At 39.7% G+C, this 15,206-nt stretch overlaps 2 protein-coding genes across 2 annotated transcripts in view; one reads left to right on the top strand and one right to left on the bottom strand.

Annotated features, from left to right (window-relative positions):
* The window catches only part of MCM9 (minichromosome maintenance 9 homologous recombination repair factor), a 34,537-nt gene that overhangs the window by 8,966 nt on the left and 10,365 nt on the right, over positions 1 to 15,206 (bottom strand). Inside the window, exons 7-8 of the mRNA XM_015829101.1 lie at positions 3,717 to 3,891; positions 1,566 to 1,768 (exon numbers count right to left, since the gene is read on the bottom strand). Coding sequence (XP_015684587.1) covers positions 1,566 to 1,768; positions 3,717 to 3,891 — 378 coding nt within the window. The remainder of the gene's footprint in view (positions 1 to 1,565; positions 1,769 to 3,716; positions 3,892 to 15,206) is intronic.
* Positions 8,276 to 13,994, top strand: ASF1A (anti-silencing function 1A histone chaperone). Its single transcript, XM_015829110.1, has 4 exons — positions 8,276 to 8,384; positions 9,391 to 9,506; positions 10,892 to 11,068; positions 13,610 to 13,994. Exons 1-4 carry the CDS (start codon positions 8,276 to 8,278, stop codon positions 13,820 to 13,822), a joined length of 615 nt encoding a protein of 204 aa, XP_015684596.1. The 3' UTR covers positions 13,823 to 13,994.

The following is a 15,206-nucleotide window of genomic DNA, read 5'->3' as shown; positions in this document are numbered from 1 at the left end:
GGAGATGTGGAAGTTTAGATGCAACTTATTTTCATATTTGGTGGACGTGTAGGGAAATAAAAGCATTTTGGATCAAGGTTTGGTGGAATATTCAAAATATTTTTAAGAAAAAGATAAAGTTCACACCGCAGTTATTTTTATTAGGTATTATGGGAGATTTGGATGCTAAAGAAATGAATCTGATGTTAAATCTTATAACGGCTGCAAGGCTATTGGTAGCTCAAAACTGGAAGACAGATCGTTTGCCTACTGTAGAAGAATTATATAATACTATTAAAGGTATCATCACGGGATGTAAAGCAGTTCCAAGTAAAACTGTCTTTTACAATTGACTGATGGTGGTTTTTGTTAATGCTGATGGTGTTGTAGTGGTGCTCCAGATGCTTTGGGATTGCACCCAAGGAGCCTATTACAATTTGTACTATCTTTGCTTTCTTTTCCACAACCTTTCTTCAATTTGCAAGTCTTTGTATTTTGTGGGGCTTTTTTTCCAGTTCTTTCTCTTCTTTCTATTGTCTCCAGGTGAACAAGTCCACCATCCAAACCTTTTTTGTCTTTCTTATCAGCAATACGTAAGTATAGAGTATGGCAGATACCTGTCTGTTTGAATTCTAAAGTCCCAGAGTATTTTAGCTTATTTCCTATTACTTGTTTATTTTGTAGTCCTACCAGTTCTTGCTTGCAGACAAATGGTATTTCTTCCAGATATTCCAATAGCACCGCTGTTACTATTTATTATCTACTGTATTTTCATTATATTTTATAGAAGAATGCAAAAAGATAAAGAGAATGTGACAATACAAAACTAAAATGGTGAAAGAAATAATGAAATAGTAAAATCTATTTTTTTCCTACAATCCCCCAAACAGAATAAAAAAGGAGGGAAAACAGAAAAACATTTAAAAATACTAAACACTAAATACTAAACAACTAAATATATATAAAACATATAAAGAACACTAGTTTATTGAAAATACCTTACAGTATAATATTATCGAACAGAAAAGGAAAAAATGTATTAGCATTCTTTGCTCTGTTGCACACAGTAGCATCACTCTGATTAAAAGCTTGACCTATAACTGATGATCCTTCATCAGCTTGGTGTGAACAATAAGTCCAAGGTTTAATGTTGGAGAAGTCTTTCTTTTCATTTTGTATAAGGGGATTGGGCAAAATATTGATAGCCATTTTGAGCACTGAGTAAATAATACATTACCGATATGAAAATAAGTGGGAACCAGGATGCACAACTAGAACAACTGCACAAGATGATAGTAAAAGTGTGAGTGAAGTAGAAAGAGGTTTTGGTAGGAAAATGTTTAAGCAATTTTAGCGGGAAGAAGTCTTGCATATTTCCAGATGTTGTTGGCACAAATAACATAACATTGATTTCTTTTTTCTTTTTGTGTAACATTAACTTTTAGAGAAATTCACAATAGTGACTTTACATAAAATAAAGTGAATTCACACAAGGCAAGGGAATCCTTTAGTGCCTATAAAACTTTATTATGATCAGTGACAAACTGATTCACATAATTTCATAAAAAGGAATATGAAAAGGTTACCTTTATTTTCCAGTATGAAGGATGAAATTATTTGATCCCATTCTTCGTTTTTTGTATCCAACAATACCAAGACAAGATCAAACCTGCTAAGAAGAGGGCTTCCAAGGGCTATGTTGACAGAGATGGATTCATTAGTGTCATATTGGCCCTTTGGATTGGTTGCTGCCAAAATTGTGGTCCTTGTATTCAGTTTGCACACTAAGCTGAAGGAAAAAGAGGGTGGCACTAAGTATTAAATAGAACTGAACTCTTTTAGAAATGATTTTTAAAAATTACTAGTAGAACATCTTTCATTCTAAATTTTCATTATGGGATCCCAAAGCTTTCCATTTATTTCATGTGGGCTGAAGAGTTCAGATGATAGTACGAGTCACTGGAAAAAGCTTATGGATTATAACAAAGTACAATCTGCATGGGTATGGCAAGCCAAACATATAGGTGATGGATGACAACAGTCCTATTTTGACTAGAAACAACAATACTGCACATTTCAAAATAGTGTCGGGTTGCAAACGCTTTCTGATCTAATTAATAAAACAGTTTCTACAGCGAGAAGAAGAATGAACTATCTGCAAAACTAATACTGAATTTGAAAACTCAAAATTTTGCCAGGTCCCAATAACAATTAATTGAATTCTTCTCTTGCTTTGCTTCAATCTACACAGATATTCTCTGAAGCCTCACCATGTAATCTTCCCCAGGAGGGCCTCTTTGTTTAATCAGAACCAGATTATACTAATCCTTGAAAACCTATGACTCACATCCAAACTTTCATTTCCACTCTGATATATGCCACTTATACATATAGCTACTGTATGCTTTTTTGATGCACTGTAAATACATATACTTCTTAAATAATTATGCACATTCTCAAAGAATCAATATACAAACAGTCTAACTTGTAGTAAGAGTTTCTATGACAGCTCTTGAATACAGTACATTTTTTGCCTTCCATAATTTGTTTGACCTTGACCCCAGATCTGTTTTCAAAGAACCAGAAAGATATTTTTCTCCTAGTAGTCATAGCATAACCCTTGTTGCAGGCAGCCAGGCAGCTGTTCTAAATCTGACTTAGGTTTGATCTATTTCTAGTTGGTGCCATCTCAGACCTTACCTCACATATTGAATGGGAACAAATACAGCACCAATCATCTTAGCTTTCATATCTGTAACAGTACGCAACATGGGAAAAGCATTTTGACTTGAAGCCAGTATCAACAGAGATTCAAAAAGGAAATGAGATTTGACCCCTTTGCATAATGCCATAAGGATTGCTAAATATGGAAGGGAAAATTTGGAACTCCAGAACACATACTTGGAATGGAAAAAGGTTCTAAAATTCCATCAGCAGCACCAAACAAGTTTCATTGCGCTCCTGACTAAAAATGGATTTCCACTTTTACTGAAAATAGTATGCAGTAATGGTTATTTCAAGACTGTGTTTATGATCAGACTTACATTAGTACAAGGGTGATGTAAACATAAAACCAAAGTACATTTTTTTCTCATGCATCCAGCTTTTATACACATTCAGAAAGATTTGCTGCAAATTTTAACAATTCATTGTGATATCTCAAACAGGAGATGGGAAAAAAATGAGAGCTAATAGCTAATCAAAACCTGCTGCTTCTTCACCTGGTAATTTTGAATAATGTTGGAAGGATGTTAAAATGCAGTAATACACTCAAAATATCAGGGGCTGTGAAAGAGCTTTGGAGCTGCAGAGTACCCACTGTAATCTTTGTGTTATTGTTGAATGGGCTGGGTTGCAGCAATCTATAACAACCTATACAACCCCATCTATATGGATAGTGATGTATAATATCCTATAGAGCACACTGTTTTTTAAATTGAAGTTATATTGTGTTGTCTCTGATCTCAGTAATAAAATTGAATATTGAAATATGTTTTATTACATCTATAATCCACTATTCCTCCAAGACATGTTTCTTCTTCCGCCCTGTCCCTATTTTATCCTCTGTGAGGCTGGTGAGATGGAAAGCTTCATAATTAAATGGGGAGTGGAGTCTGGATTTTTCAGGCTTAATTTGTACCCTCAAACCACTTCATCACATAGGCAATCCTACAACATTAGCACAAGGATCAATTTAAAAAGTACAGCAGCAATCTTAACATTTTAAACATACTTACCCAGCCTTGGCAACACTGATGGTTTGCTGCTCCATGGCCTCATGGATGCTTGTTCTGTCATGTTCCTTGATGCTGTTAAATTCATCTATGCAGCAAAGGCCTCCATCAGCCAGGACCAGTGCACCAGCCTCCAAATTCCATTCTCCAGAGTCTTTCACAGCAGTCACAGTCAAACCTTGAGAACAAAATCTTCCCTGTAAAAGCTTGATAGTAGTACAAGCAGTTGTTTTGAAAATGCACTTGAAAGCAGAGTATTCTTGCTCTGAGGATCATCTCAGTGTGACTTTCCAAAGCCCATACTTAAACCATATGAACATAAAAGCTTTACTACCATGTTTTCCCCAAAAATAAGACCCACCCAGAAAATAAGCCCTAGCCTGATTTTTTTTAGCATGCTCCTAATATAAGCCCTACCCAAAAAATAAGCCTGGGGGCAGGCATGGCCAGCACAGGAGGTGGTGAGAGTACGGGGGTCAATGGTGTCTGTCAGCAGCCGCAGCCCACACAGCATAGGTAAGTCCAAGCACGGAGGCAGAGGCAGGGGGAGGCAGGAGATCCAGACGCGCCGTGTGGCTGTCTGGCTTGCGGGAGCCTCGCGCAGCAGCACCGGCAGCAGGCAGAGGCTTGGGGGGGAGGCAAGTGATCCCGATGCGCCACCCACTCCGTCCCACCGTCTTTCGGCTGCATTCGGGTGATCACCAATACCGTGTTTTCCCCAAAATAAGCCCTAATGCATCTTTTGGTGCCCCCCCCCAAAAGACCGGATCTTGTTTTTGGGGAAATATGGTAATTCTAGGTGAACAGAAATTTGACACTGTTGACATCTGCATTGTTAACCCAAGAGTTTTCTCACTGGTCCTCATGAAAATTCTGCATTTTAAAGCAGATAACAACTAATGAGACTATAATAAAGCTAACCAGATAGGGATTCTTTAAAAATATAGGGAATTTGCTTGAAATATACACAAGAGACAAATTAAAGCAAAATTACAATATTTATTTTGTACATTTACCATTTCAAACATGAAGCCACTCTACTGGGTATTAGAAGATCTTACTCCTTTTTTAATATATCATTGATAGTTCATCTCACGCAAATTATCACTACACTGATAGTTCATTGCATGAAAAATAAGACTCTGTCATTTCTTAAATGGGATTAACATTTGATTTTAACTAGAACAGGAAAAATATTTTCATATTCACACTCCTCTGGCAATTAGTTTTTCAATCTGCTGATTTAAAAGTAGTTTAAGTGTTGTTGCATTTGTTTGGTTGCAATAGTAAAATTGTCCCAAAGATGCTTTTTCATGAGGCAACTGGACTTTCTTGTTTTTCTTTGAAGATGTTTCGCTTCTCATCCAAGCTTCTTGGGTGAGAAGCGAAACGTCTTCAAAGAAAAACAAGAAAGTCCAGTTGCCTCATGAAAAAGCATCTTTGGGACAACTATGACCTGGATGACTGAGAATTTCCATAGACATTCGGTGGTAAAATTGTATTATATTTCCAATACTGTATTCAAGAAGTACTATTTCCCCACTTCAGCATTCTATCCAAATCTGCAGACTTCATCTTCTAGAATTTGACAGCCAGCATGGCTATTTGCTGAGAATTTTGGGAGTTGAAGTTCATATAGCTGGTGTGTACCCAAACTTGAAAAGGCTAAAAAATTGAAAATATTAATCTATAACTTTACTATGCTTAAATATATACTTATAGGTTTGCTTTGCAGCAAAAGGAAACTCAAACTCAGCCATACTAGCCACAGCATAAAGATTTTCTCTAGAAATGTACGAACGAGAGTGGTTTTTGATCTACACAGTACTGGTGCAGTTCAATGGCTAGAACCAATCAATGACAAAACACTAGAATATTGAAATAGTTACAATTTCTGGATGTTTCTGAAAGGCAGCATCACAATGAAGTTTACTGCAACAGTTTGAAATGTGACCAAGCCATCAATCACATGCATAAGATTATGAAAGAAAGGCTACAACAAGGAAAACATTCTAAGCTGCTAAAATGTTTTCATTAAAATAGAATAGAATAGAATAGAATGAGTTGGAAGGGACCTTGGAGGTCTTCTAGTCTAGCCCCCTGCTCAGGCAGGAAATCTTATACCATTTCAGACAAATGGTTATCCAATCTCTTCTTAAAAACTTCCAGTGTTGTAGCACTCACAACTTCTGGAAGCAGGCTCTTCCACTGGTTAGTCTAACCGCCAGGACATTTCTTCTCAGTTCTAGGTTGTTTCTCTCTTTGATTAGTTTCCATCCATTGCTTCTTGTCTTGCCCTTTGGTGCTTTGGAGACTAGCTTGACTCCCTCTTCTTTGTGGAAATCCCCAAGATATTGGAACACTGCTATCCTGTCACCTCATCCTTCTCTTCATTAAACTAGACATACCCAATTCCAGCAACCGTTCTTTATATGTTTTAGCCTCCAGTCCCCTGATCATCTTTGTTGCTCTTCTCTGCACTTGAGTCTCAACATCTTTTTTACATCGTGGTGACCAAAACTGGATGCAGTATTCCAAGTATGGCCTTACCAAGGCGTTGTAAAGTAGTATTAACGCTTCATGTGATCTTGATTCTATCCCTCTGTTAATGCAGCCTAGCACTGTGTTGGCTTTTTTTGGCAGCTGCAGCACATTGCTGGCTCATATTTAAGTGATTGTCCACTAGGACTCCAAGATCTCTCTCAAGTTACTACTATTGAGTGAGGCAACACCTATACTGTACCTGTGCATTTGGCTTTTCTTGCCTATGTAGAACTTTACTTTTTTCACCACTGAATTTCATTTTGTTAAAGAGCACCCAATGTTCAAGTCTGTCAAGATCCTTCTGTATCTTAAGCCTATCTTCTGGAGTGTTGGCTATTCCTACTAGCTTGGTGTCATCTGCAAATTTGATGAGTTCCCCATCTATCTCCTCATCCAAATCTTTGATGAAGAAGTTGAAGTCCGGGTGGGGGGTGGGGGGGAGTTTTTTAATTGTGATGTACTTGTGATTGCTTTTTTTTTATGTTGAAAATAATAAAAAAAATTTTTTGAAAAAAAAAAAGAAGTTGAAGAGTACTGGGCCTCAAAGAATGCAATAAGATTTGTCTGGCATGATATGTTTTTAACAAACAAATGTTGGCTTTTGGTAATGACTTTGTTTGCCTCTAGGTGTTCGCTGATTCGTTGCTTATCTTTTCCAGAATCTTCCCAGGTATTGAGGTCAGGTTGATAGGTCTGTAGTTTCCTGGATCCACTTTTTTTCATTTTTTTGAAGATGGGAACTACATTAGCTCTTTTCCAGTCCTCTGGTAGTTTCCTAGTGCTCCAGGATCTTTGAAAGATATAGTTCAGTGGTTCTGAGATCACATCTGCCGGTTCCTTCAGAACCTTGGAGTGGAATCCATCTGGTCCTGGTGATTTGACCTCATCTAGGGTTTCTTGGTTATGTCTCATACGTGGAGGTCCATTGATCCAGAAGCAGTATTAAACTCAAGCCTTAAAAAAATGCAATGCACCTAACAGAGGCTGAAATCTAATTCCAAACATGTTTCCAATTACATCTTGCCTAAATTTCAGTGTGCTGTTTTTTATCCACTGCTAGACCTGCCCATGAACAATCAGTGGGCAGATCTAGCAGTGGATAAAAAAAAAAAAAAAAGCACAGGTTTCAGAACTTTGATTCCCTGTCTAGTAGCTTAATAGTTAAGCAGAAAAATGAAAAAAGCTTCTTGAACAAAGGCCAGAGGTTTGGGTTTAAGCCAGTGTTTCTCAAATTTAGCAACTTTAAAACACGTGGACTTCAACTCCCAGAATTCCTCAACTGATACTGGCTTAAGCTAACGAAGCCGCCTAGTTGCTAATGTGAATAAGCCACTAGGCAACATCACTCACCATACATATGTGTGTTTTTTTGTATATATTACACAGGGGTTTGTTTTTTTTTTTGTCATAGAACGCCCAGAACGGAGTTCCGGCACCTTTTTGGGATGGAACCTTGTAGGGCAGGCAAGGCAGGTTGTATGACGTGTGTGAGTTCCGGCATCTTTTTTTTATTTTATAGAAAAAAAGCACTGATATTACATATATTTTTATTGCAATCCAACGCCATCACGTCCCCTGCACTAGGGTGGAAAAAGCTGCTTTACTTTCAACTAAATCTTTCAATCAAAAGCGCGTTACTTTTTACGCAAAATAAAACCCCGAAAGGGGGGAAAAGGAGGAAAGAGTTCTGGTCTGAGGGGGGGGGAAGGCGTCCCGGCGGCGCCAAGCGCACGCCCCTTTCCTCCAAGCGAAGTCCCGCGGGCGCTTCCGCCGCGAAAACCGGCGCCGAGCCCGGCAGGTGGAGCGCCAGCGAAGCTCCGGCACTCCGCTCCAGCCACGGAGCCCTTCTTGCTCTCAGGGAAACCTCGGCAGCGGGAGGAGGGTCACGGCTCCGCCCGTAGCCAATCCGCGCCCGCGCTGCCAGTTAACCGAGGAGAATGGGCTGTAGTTTCGTGGAGTAGCAAAAGCTGCAAACAGTNCCCCCCCCCCCCCCCCCCCCCCCCGCCCGCCCGCCCAACATGGCAAAGGTTCAGGTGAACAACGTCGTGGTGCTGGATAACCCCTCGCCTTTCTACAACCCCTTCCAGTTCGAGATCACCTTCGAGTGCATAGAGGACCTCTCCGAAGGTGAGTCCCGCGGAGCCTTCTTTCGCCTTCTCCCCGGCCGCCGCCAGCCTCTTCGGGCTTCTTCCAGGCTTAAACTTTGCAAAGGCCTCGGCGGCGAGAGCGTCTCTCTCTGCCGGGGCTCCGCGGGCTGCCTGGAGGAGGCGAGCCGGCAGCGCTGCCTGGGCTTCCCCCGCCGCGCGGCTTGGGGCGAGGCGCGAGCGCCCGCGAGAAGGGGAAGCCTCAAGTTGCTGGGAAGTTGCTCGGGCGCTGGGAGCAGCCATGTTGCCGCCGCCGCCGTGGTGAGCGGGTCGTCGGGCGCATACGCGAGAGGAGGGCTTAAGCGAGCTCCGCTCGCATGCTCGGAGCTGGACGCCGAGCCGGGAAGGGGCAAGGCAGGGCACGGCTCTGCCAGCAGTGGCCTAGCTTTAGGTGGCCTTGGATGCCCCTTAGCAGTCTGGAGCACGGTTTGCTTTTCTCGAGGGACTCGCAATTGCAAAGCGTGCAAGTATCTGTAGAAGGAACCGTGGCGCTACTTTGCTTCCGTAACTCCTCGCACGCGTCTCGTTTGGACGAGCGCTTGGTTATCGGACCTTGCAGGTCCGGGAGTAGTGAGCAATTCCAGTTTTCGCTTCCCTGTTGAGCGAAACGAAATCACCCTGTCAACTCAAGCGTTACAAACTGGGACTTAATAGGTGGCCAAAGAGCCCGTTGTCTTTTCTCATCCCCAGTGGGCAGAGGAGTTGGCGTTGGAGAAGGGTGCTGTAATTTGAAATTGAAAATGAAACTTCAATTAGCCACCCCATCCAACTATTTTCAGTAAGTGCTACTGATTTCAGCATTTGGTTGTTCGGGGCTTGATTTGATTGAAGCTAAGTTAGATTACGGTTTCTTATTTTTGTTTTCAAGTTTAAGAGTTCAAAGAGATGGCAGTTTGGAAGGGGTTTTGTTACTGTTGCGGGCGAGGTTTGTTTTTAAATAAAACCAAAATTGTGAATGTTTTATTTAAAAGTCTTTTTCTCTAACGCAGATTTGGAATGGAAAATCATTTATGTGGGCTCAGCAGAAAGTGAGGAATACGATCAAGTTTTAGATTCAGTTTTAGTAGGCCCCGTTCCTGCAGGAAGACACATGTTTGTATTTCAGGTAAGCCAGTTCTTAAATACTGAACAATAGTTGCTCCTCTAAATTGTTTGGAGGTAAATAGGAGGCAGGAATATTACTTAACGTCACTGAGTTAACACATATATCAGGATAAAAGTATAATAATAATAATAGAAATAATAACTTTTTCATGACCAAATGTCACCAATTCATTGGTTAAATGTAACTGAAATTCGGAGTTGTCATTTATTGAAAGCAGTTTCCAGACTTAAAGAGTTTAAGCGAAGGCTAGATAACCATCTTTACCTGATGTCTAATTTAAATCATGTATGTTCCTGTGTTGGACATAACCACTTTCTTGTTCACATGAACAATAAGTGATCCAGAGCAAAAATAATTGCTAAGGAACAGAAGAGTCCATAAGTGGAGTAGAATGGATGTTTTCATAAATCACACTTAAAGAACAAATTCAAACCTGATATTTGGATGCAGTGGCCTAACCTGTACTGAGGCATAATAATATTAAATTACTTGAAGTAACATTCTCAATTACGTTCAAACCTAGAGGAAAGTATTTATTTGAAGACAAGAAGCAATGGATGGAAATTAATTGAGAGAATCAACCTAGAACTAAGGAGAAATTTTCTGACAGAACAATTAAAATCAGTGGAACGACTTGTCCCCAGAAGTTGTGGGTGTTTCATCACTGGAGGTTTTTAAGAGGAGATCGGACAACCATTTGTCTGAAATGGTATAGGATTTCCTGCTTGAGTAGGGGGTTGGACTAGAAGGCTTTCAAGTCCCTTTCCAACTCTTACTCTGTTAAATATTTCTGTTAAGATAACCCTTTTGTCTGATCTCCAGAGGTAGGAGGATGGTAAATCTCCCAAAATGGGTTATTCCATTAAAAAAAAAAGGTTTTACAACTAGGGTGGGTAAAGCTAAGCCTCCCACTTGCTTTACTTTGCTCTGATCCTAAATGAGCCACTTCATTTATTGAACATGAGACGCAGGACAAGAGATAGTTGCAAAAGTAGCCAAGTTATCAATGGATCTAAAATGAATTGGGGCTGCCTAGATTTTCTACAATTATATATACAGTATATATACAATACCCCCCCAATACACAGAGATATGAAATTTTGTGGGAGTCAGTCTAGTTTGTAGAAGTTGCCTTTTGAGATAACGGATTAAGGTAGATAACTTCTTAATTAAATGGTCTGGTTGTTGACATATAAGTCTGCTTACTTGGTGGTGGTATTCAAAAAAATCCAAGGTAAAAGAAGGCTAGTAATACACTTAAAGTCTTTTAAAAATTAACCTAATATCATCTGACCCCAGGAAATGAAATAATGATAGTATTTGAAATCTAAATTATGTAACTTGATAATTAACCCTGTTTCCTTTTATTTATTTTTTTATTATAGGCAGATGCTCCTAATCCAGGACTTATTCCTGATGCAGATGCTGTAGGTGTAACAGTTGTCTTAATTACGTGCACTTACAGAGGTCAAGAATTTATCAGAGTTGGGTATTATGTAAACAATGAATATACTGAAACAGAATTGAGAGAAAACCCTCCAGTAAAGCCAGACTTTTCTAAGGTAGGATATAATACTATGTAAATCCATCCAAATCCATTTTTTAAACTACACTGAAGTAAAATAGAATGTTAGTCCATGTTGCTTAAAAATAAGCAACAATTAATAGGTAAAATTAAGCAGTTTTTTGTTATCTATTAGTGATAATGCTGAATTTTGTACCTCCGGGGTTATTCTTCTAGGATGGGCTCTGAATTTTGTACCTCCGGGGTCATTCCTTCCTCTAGGATGGTCTGAGGCAGTGGTGGCGAACCTATGGCACGGGTGCCAGAGGCGGCACTCAGAGCCCTCTCTGTGGGCATGCGTGCCGTCGCCCCAGTCCTAGGCCTTCAGCTGGGTTTTATAAAACCTTTTTGCTTTAGGCCTCCACCGCCGTGTACAAAAAAAAAGGTTCAATCAATCAGTCAATTTCAACTTCTCGCAAGGAAAAAAAAAGATCTCGCAAAGCTGGAATTGATTGATTGAACTTTTTAGTCCCACCCAGTCTGCTGTTACCACTGCAGCCACACCCACCCAATGGGCCATACCCACCCGGCACCTGACGATGCATAAATGGGTTTTGGGTTGCAGTTTGGGCACTCGGTCTCTAAAAGGTTCGCCATCACTGGTCTGAGGGAATGTTAGTCGAGCATAGCCCCCCCAAAAAAAATTTGTCTTAAATCCCTCACATTATATTGTGACAAAAAAAAAAAGAACTACTTGAGAAAGTATTCCTCCAAACTAGAGACTTACAAACTGTTCTAGGCACTGACCATTCCGTAAGCTGAATTCATCATTCAGTGAGCATCAGGCAGTATCAGCACTCTGCGCATGGACCCCGAGCTAGCAGGGAAAAGGCAGGCTGGTGGTATACAGCTGTCAAAGGTGGGTGAGGCCCTTGTGTGCTGGTAGGGACTGAAATTAAGATCCATTAGCCACAAATCCATCCTTGTTGGTACAAGCGCACACCAGAGGGAAAGGTCATTGGTGCAAAGTATTTGAAAGAGAACATAAAAGGGAACAAAGCTGCCGCACAGCTAGGAGATGAAGAGAGAGGAACAAGGGGCACCAGCCTTGTCTTACCTGCTCTTTAAAACTCTTCCATATTTGTTTTAGGGGAAACCTAAATCAACATTGGGGTTTCCTGCAAGCAGACCTATGTGGCCCACTGTATTTGTTCTGTGTGCAGAAGAAAGCTTGTGTTGTTTTTTTTTTGCTTTGTGCACTTGTAGTCTAAACCAACAAGGGTGGATTTGTGGCAAATGGATTTAGAATCTTAATTCTGGTCCCAATTCACAGCTTCCAAAGTTGAGCATATGCTGCTCAGAGAAATATCATTACTTCATCTTTAGCGTATAGGTAGCCCTCAACTTAATGACTTTAATAAGTTTAACAATGTTATGATGGTTAAAGTTAGACATCAAGCCCTAGAACATAAATTAACTCTTAAATTAGTCTAGGAATGCATGCATATATGTGTATGTTCCTTTATAAATATATCTTTAGGCTAGTGCAGGGGTGTCAAACTGCTGGCCCGTGGGCTGGACGCGTCATCAGGAAACCACACCCACCCCATTGCTGGCAATGGCGAAAAAGCTCGGATACGATGTGTGATGTCACGAGTTTGACATGTCTGGTCTAGTGACATGCTGCTTATTAATACTTTATAGCAGAAAGCAAGATAATGAAGTAGATTTTAAGCCTGGCCATATGATTTCTGGATAGGCTTAAAGGGTCTTCATTGGGGAGGGAGATTTTTTTGTTCTTTGTTCACAAAGTCTTTTACCTAGACTTTGTTGTAAATTTAGTATTTACTTTTCAGAACAAAAATATCCCAAATCTGTTTGATACCTTCTTTGTTGAAAGGAAGAGTGTATTGGATGTACTATTTGGTATTACACAATGTAATATCTATAAGTGATCCTCACTTAGTGATCACTAGTTCAGCATCTGTTTGAACTTACAGTGGCACTGAACAAGTGGTACTTAAGACCAATCTGGTCATTGCAATGTTTCCAAAGTTTCGTGATCGCCATTAAAGACCTTCTTTGCCAGCTTCCTACAGTGTTAATGGGGAAGCATGCAAGAGGTCCTGCAAATGATTATGTGACATCCTTACCTAACTACCAATTGTAATTTAACAAGTTCCATTATAAAGTTCTTTCATCATTCATTGAACTTATATAGGGAATGTGAATTCCTACTGTGAAAAAAATGTTGACCTGTTTATAGCATATAGATTCTGAATCAGAAATTTAACCTTCAGTGAAAATATAAGGGGCACAAAGAGGGAGTTAGCATTGTCTTCAGAGCAAAAAAGGAAGTTGTTTCTTTGCTACCCACATTTGCACCAGTTGATTTACTATTTTACCCAAGAGCACAATGGAGAGAAATAAGCCAGCTTTGAATTGTCTCCCTTTTGACGTTTAAACCGCTGTATTATTATTTTTCTCAACTTCTTGACCTTTCCTTTCCTGGTTTATGTTGTGCTCATCATCCAATATGAAAGTAAGTCTTTTCTTATGAATCTAAATCTTATAAAACATTCATCTCTCTGTTTTCTAGCTCCAGAGGAATATTTTGGCATCTAATCCCAGAGTTACAAGATTCCATATTAACTGGGAGGACAACACTGAAAAACTGACAGATGCCGAGAGCAGTAACCCAAACCTCCAATCACTCCTTTCTACAGATGCCCTGCCTTCTGCCTCAAAAGGGTGGCCAACATCTGAAAACTCTCTAAACGTCATGTTGGAATCTCATATGGACTGCATGTGACCTTCTGCGCCATGTTATATGTTGAGCTCTAAACACACACAGTACACAGAACACAACCATCACGGAAACCTCTTTTTGGAATTACTTATTAAACAAATGTGAAAGTCGTTTAAAGAACACACACCCTGTAGAAAGTTTATAAGGAAAAGTATTTGAGTGGATGTATAAATAAAATTATTTTTAAGTAACTCCCTGAGACTTTATTTAATCTAGTGTTCAAGCTTATTACCCATATGTATAAAGATAGGCAAACGGGGAGGTAGGCAGGGATGATAGACGTTTACATGTTTTTAGTTATAAATTATAGATGGGCTTTAGTGAAGTCTATATAAGCTTAGCTTGAATGAAATGATCTTTTTTTGTGCTTTAGAAGCTTTTGAGTGGCAGCTACTTGTAAAGTGTACAGATGTTAACTTTAAAACTTTTTTAAGATTCATACAAGACCAGTCTAATGTAACCTAATATTACTCTATCAGTGACAACAGTGTTATAAGCAGGCTGCCAAAGGGCTCTTGTCTGGGCAGAAGCCATTGCACACTTGTCAAATTATGATGCCTACTGCAGGCGAAAGAAAATGTGTAATGTGTAGTAAAACTTCAAAGTCTGACAAGCTTTACGCTCCCAAGCAATGTTGGAAATGGCACAGCTGCTACTGGAATTGTATAGTACCTCAAACCAGAAATGGAGGATTTTAATTTCTTTAGTTAGCCATAATACTCCAGACTTTTTCCCTAATAAGGTGGCAAATACTGTTATAGGAATTTATGGTTTAAGAAACACAAGCCCCAAATCTTTATCAGTATAGTACAATTATCCACATGGGCGCTGTAACTATTGGCCTCTTCTCTCATTCAGGGCAGCTAAATGATGTGCATTATAAATTGATTATGACCCCAAATGTCAAGGTAGCTTTGTTGTTGGCTCTTGGATGAAAGATGTACATATAATTTGATAGAATGTAGGGCTTGCAAAGAGTAAAGGTGTGAACATAAATCGGTGTGACTCCTCTAGATGATGCCATTCACATCTATGAGTAAGTATATTTGTGTGTGTATATATAGATATATTACTACATTGGTTGGTTGAGATTAGTGGTTAGCAATATGGGGCATACCAAATACTGTGCATGTCTGACTGTATGTGGACTGACAGGAGTATGGAGATGGCCAGATCTCGGGGGCTCACTTTCTGTCCTTTTTAGCTTTTTATTGTTATCTAATATTCAGAAAAAGGTTGCAATGCATGTTATAGGTTTTCTAGATGAATACTCTGAGAGGTGACAAGGCCAAAGGAAAGTTAAGATCCAAAATGACTACCTTTAATTTGATATGAATTGCTGTATCTGAAGCTCAGGATTCAGTATGTAACTTTGGGTCTGCCATAC

This window comes from Protobothrops mucrosquamatus, unplaced genomic scaffold, assembly GCF_001527695.2.
Source record: "Protobothrops mucrosquamatus isolate PMUCROS unplaced genomic scaffold, P.Mucros_1.0 scaffold_230, whole genome shotgun sequence".
Taxonomy (NCBI): Eukaryota; Metazoa; Chordata; class Lepidosauria; order Squamata; family Viperidae; genus Protobothrops; species Protobothrops mucrosquamatus.
The sequence above is the reverse complement of the archived record's forward strand: the minus strand, read 5'-3'. Positions and strand labels throughout refer to the sequence as shown.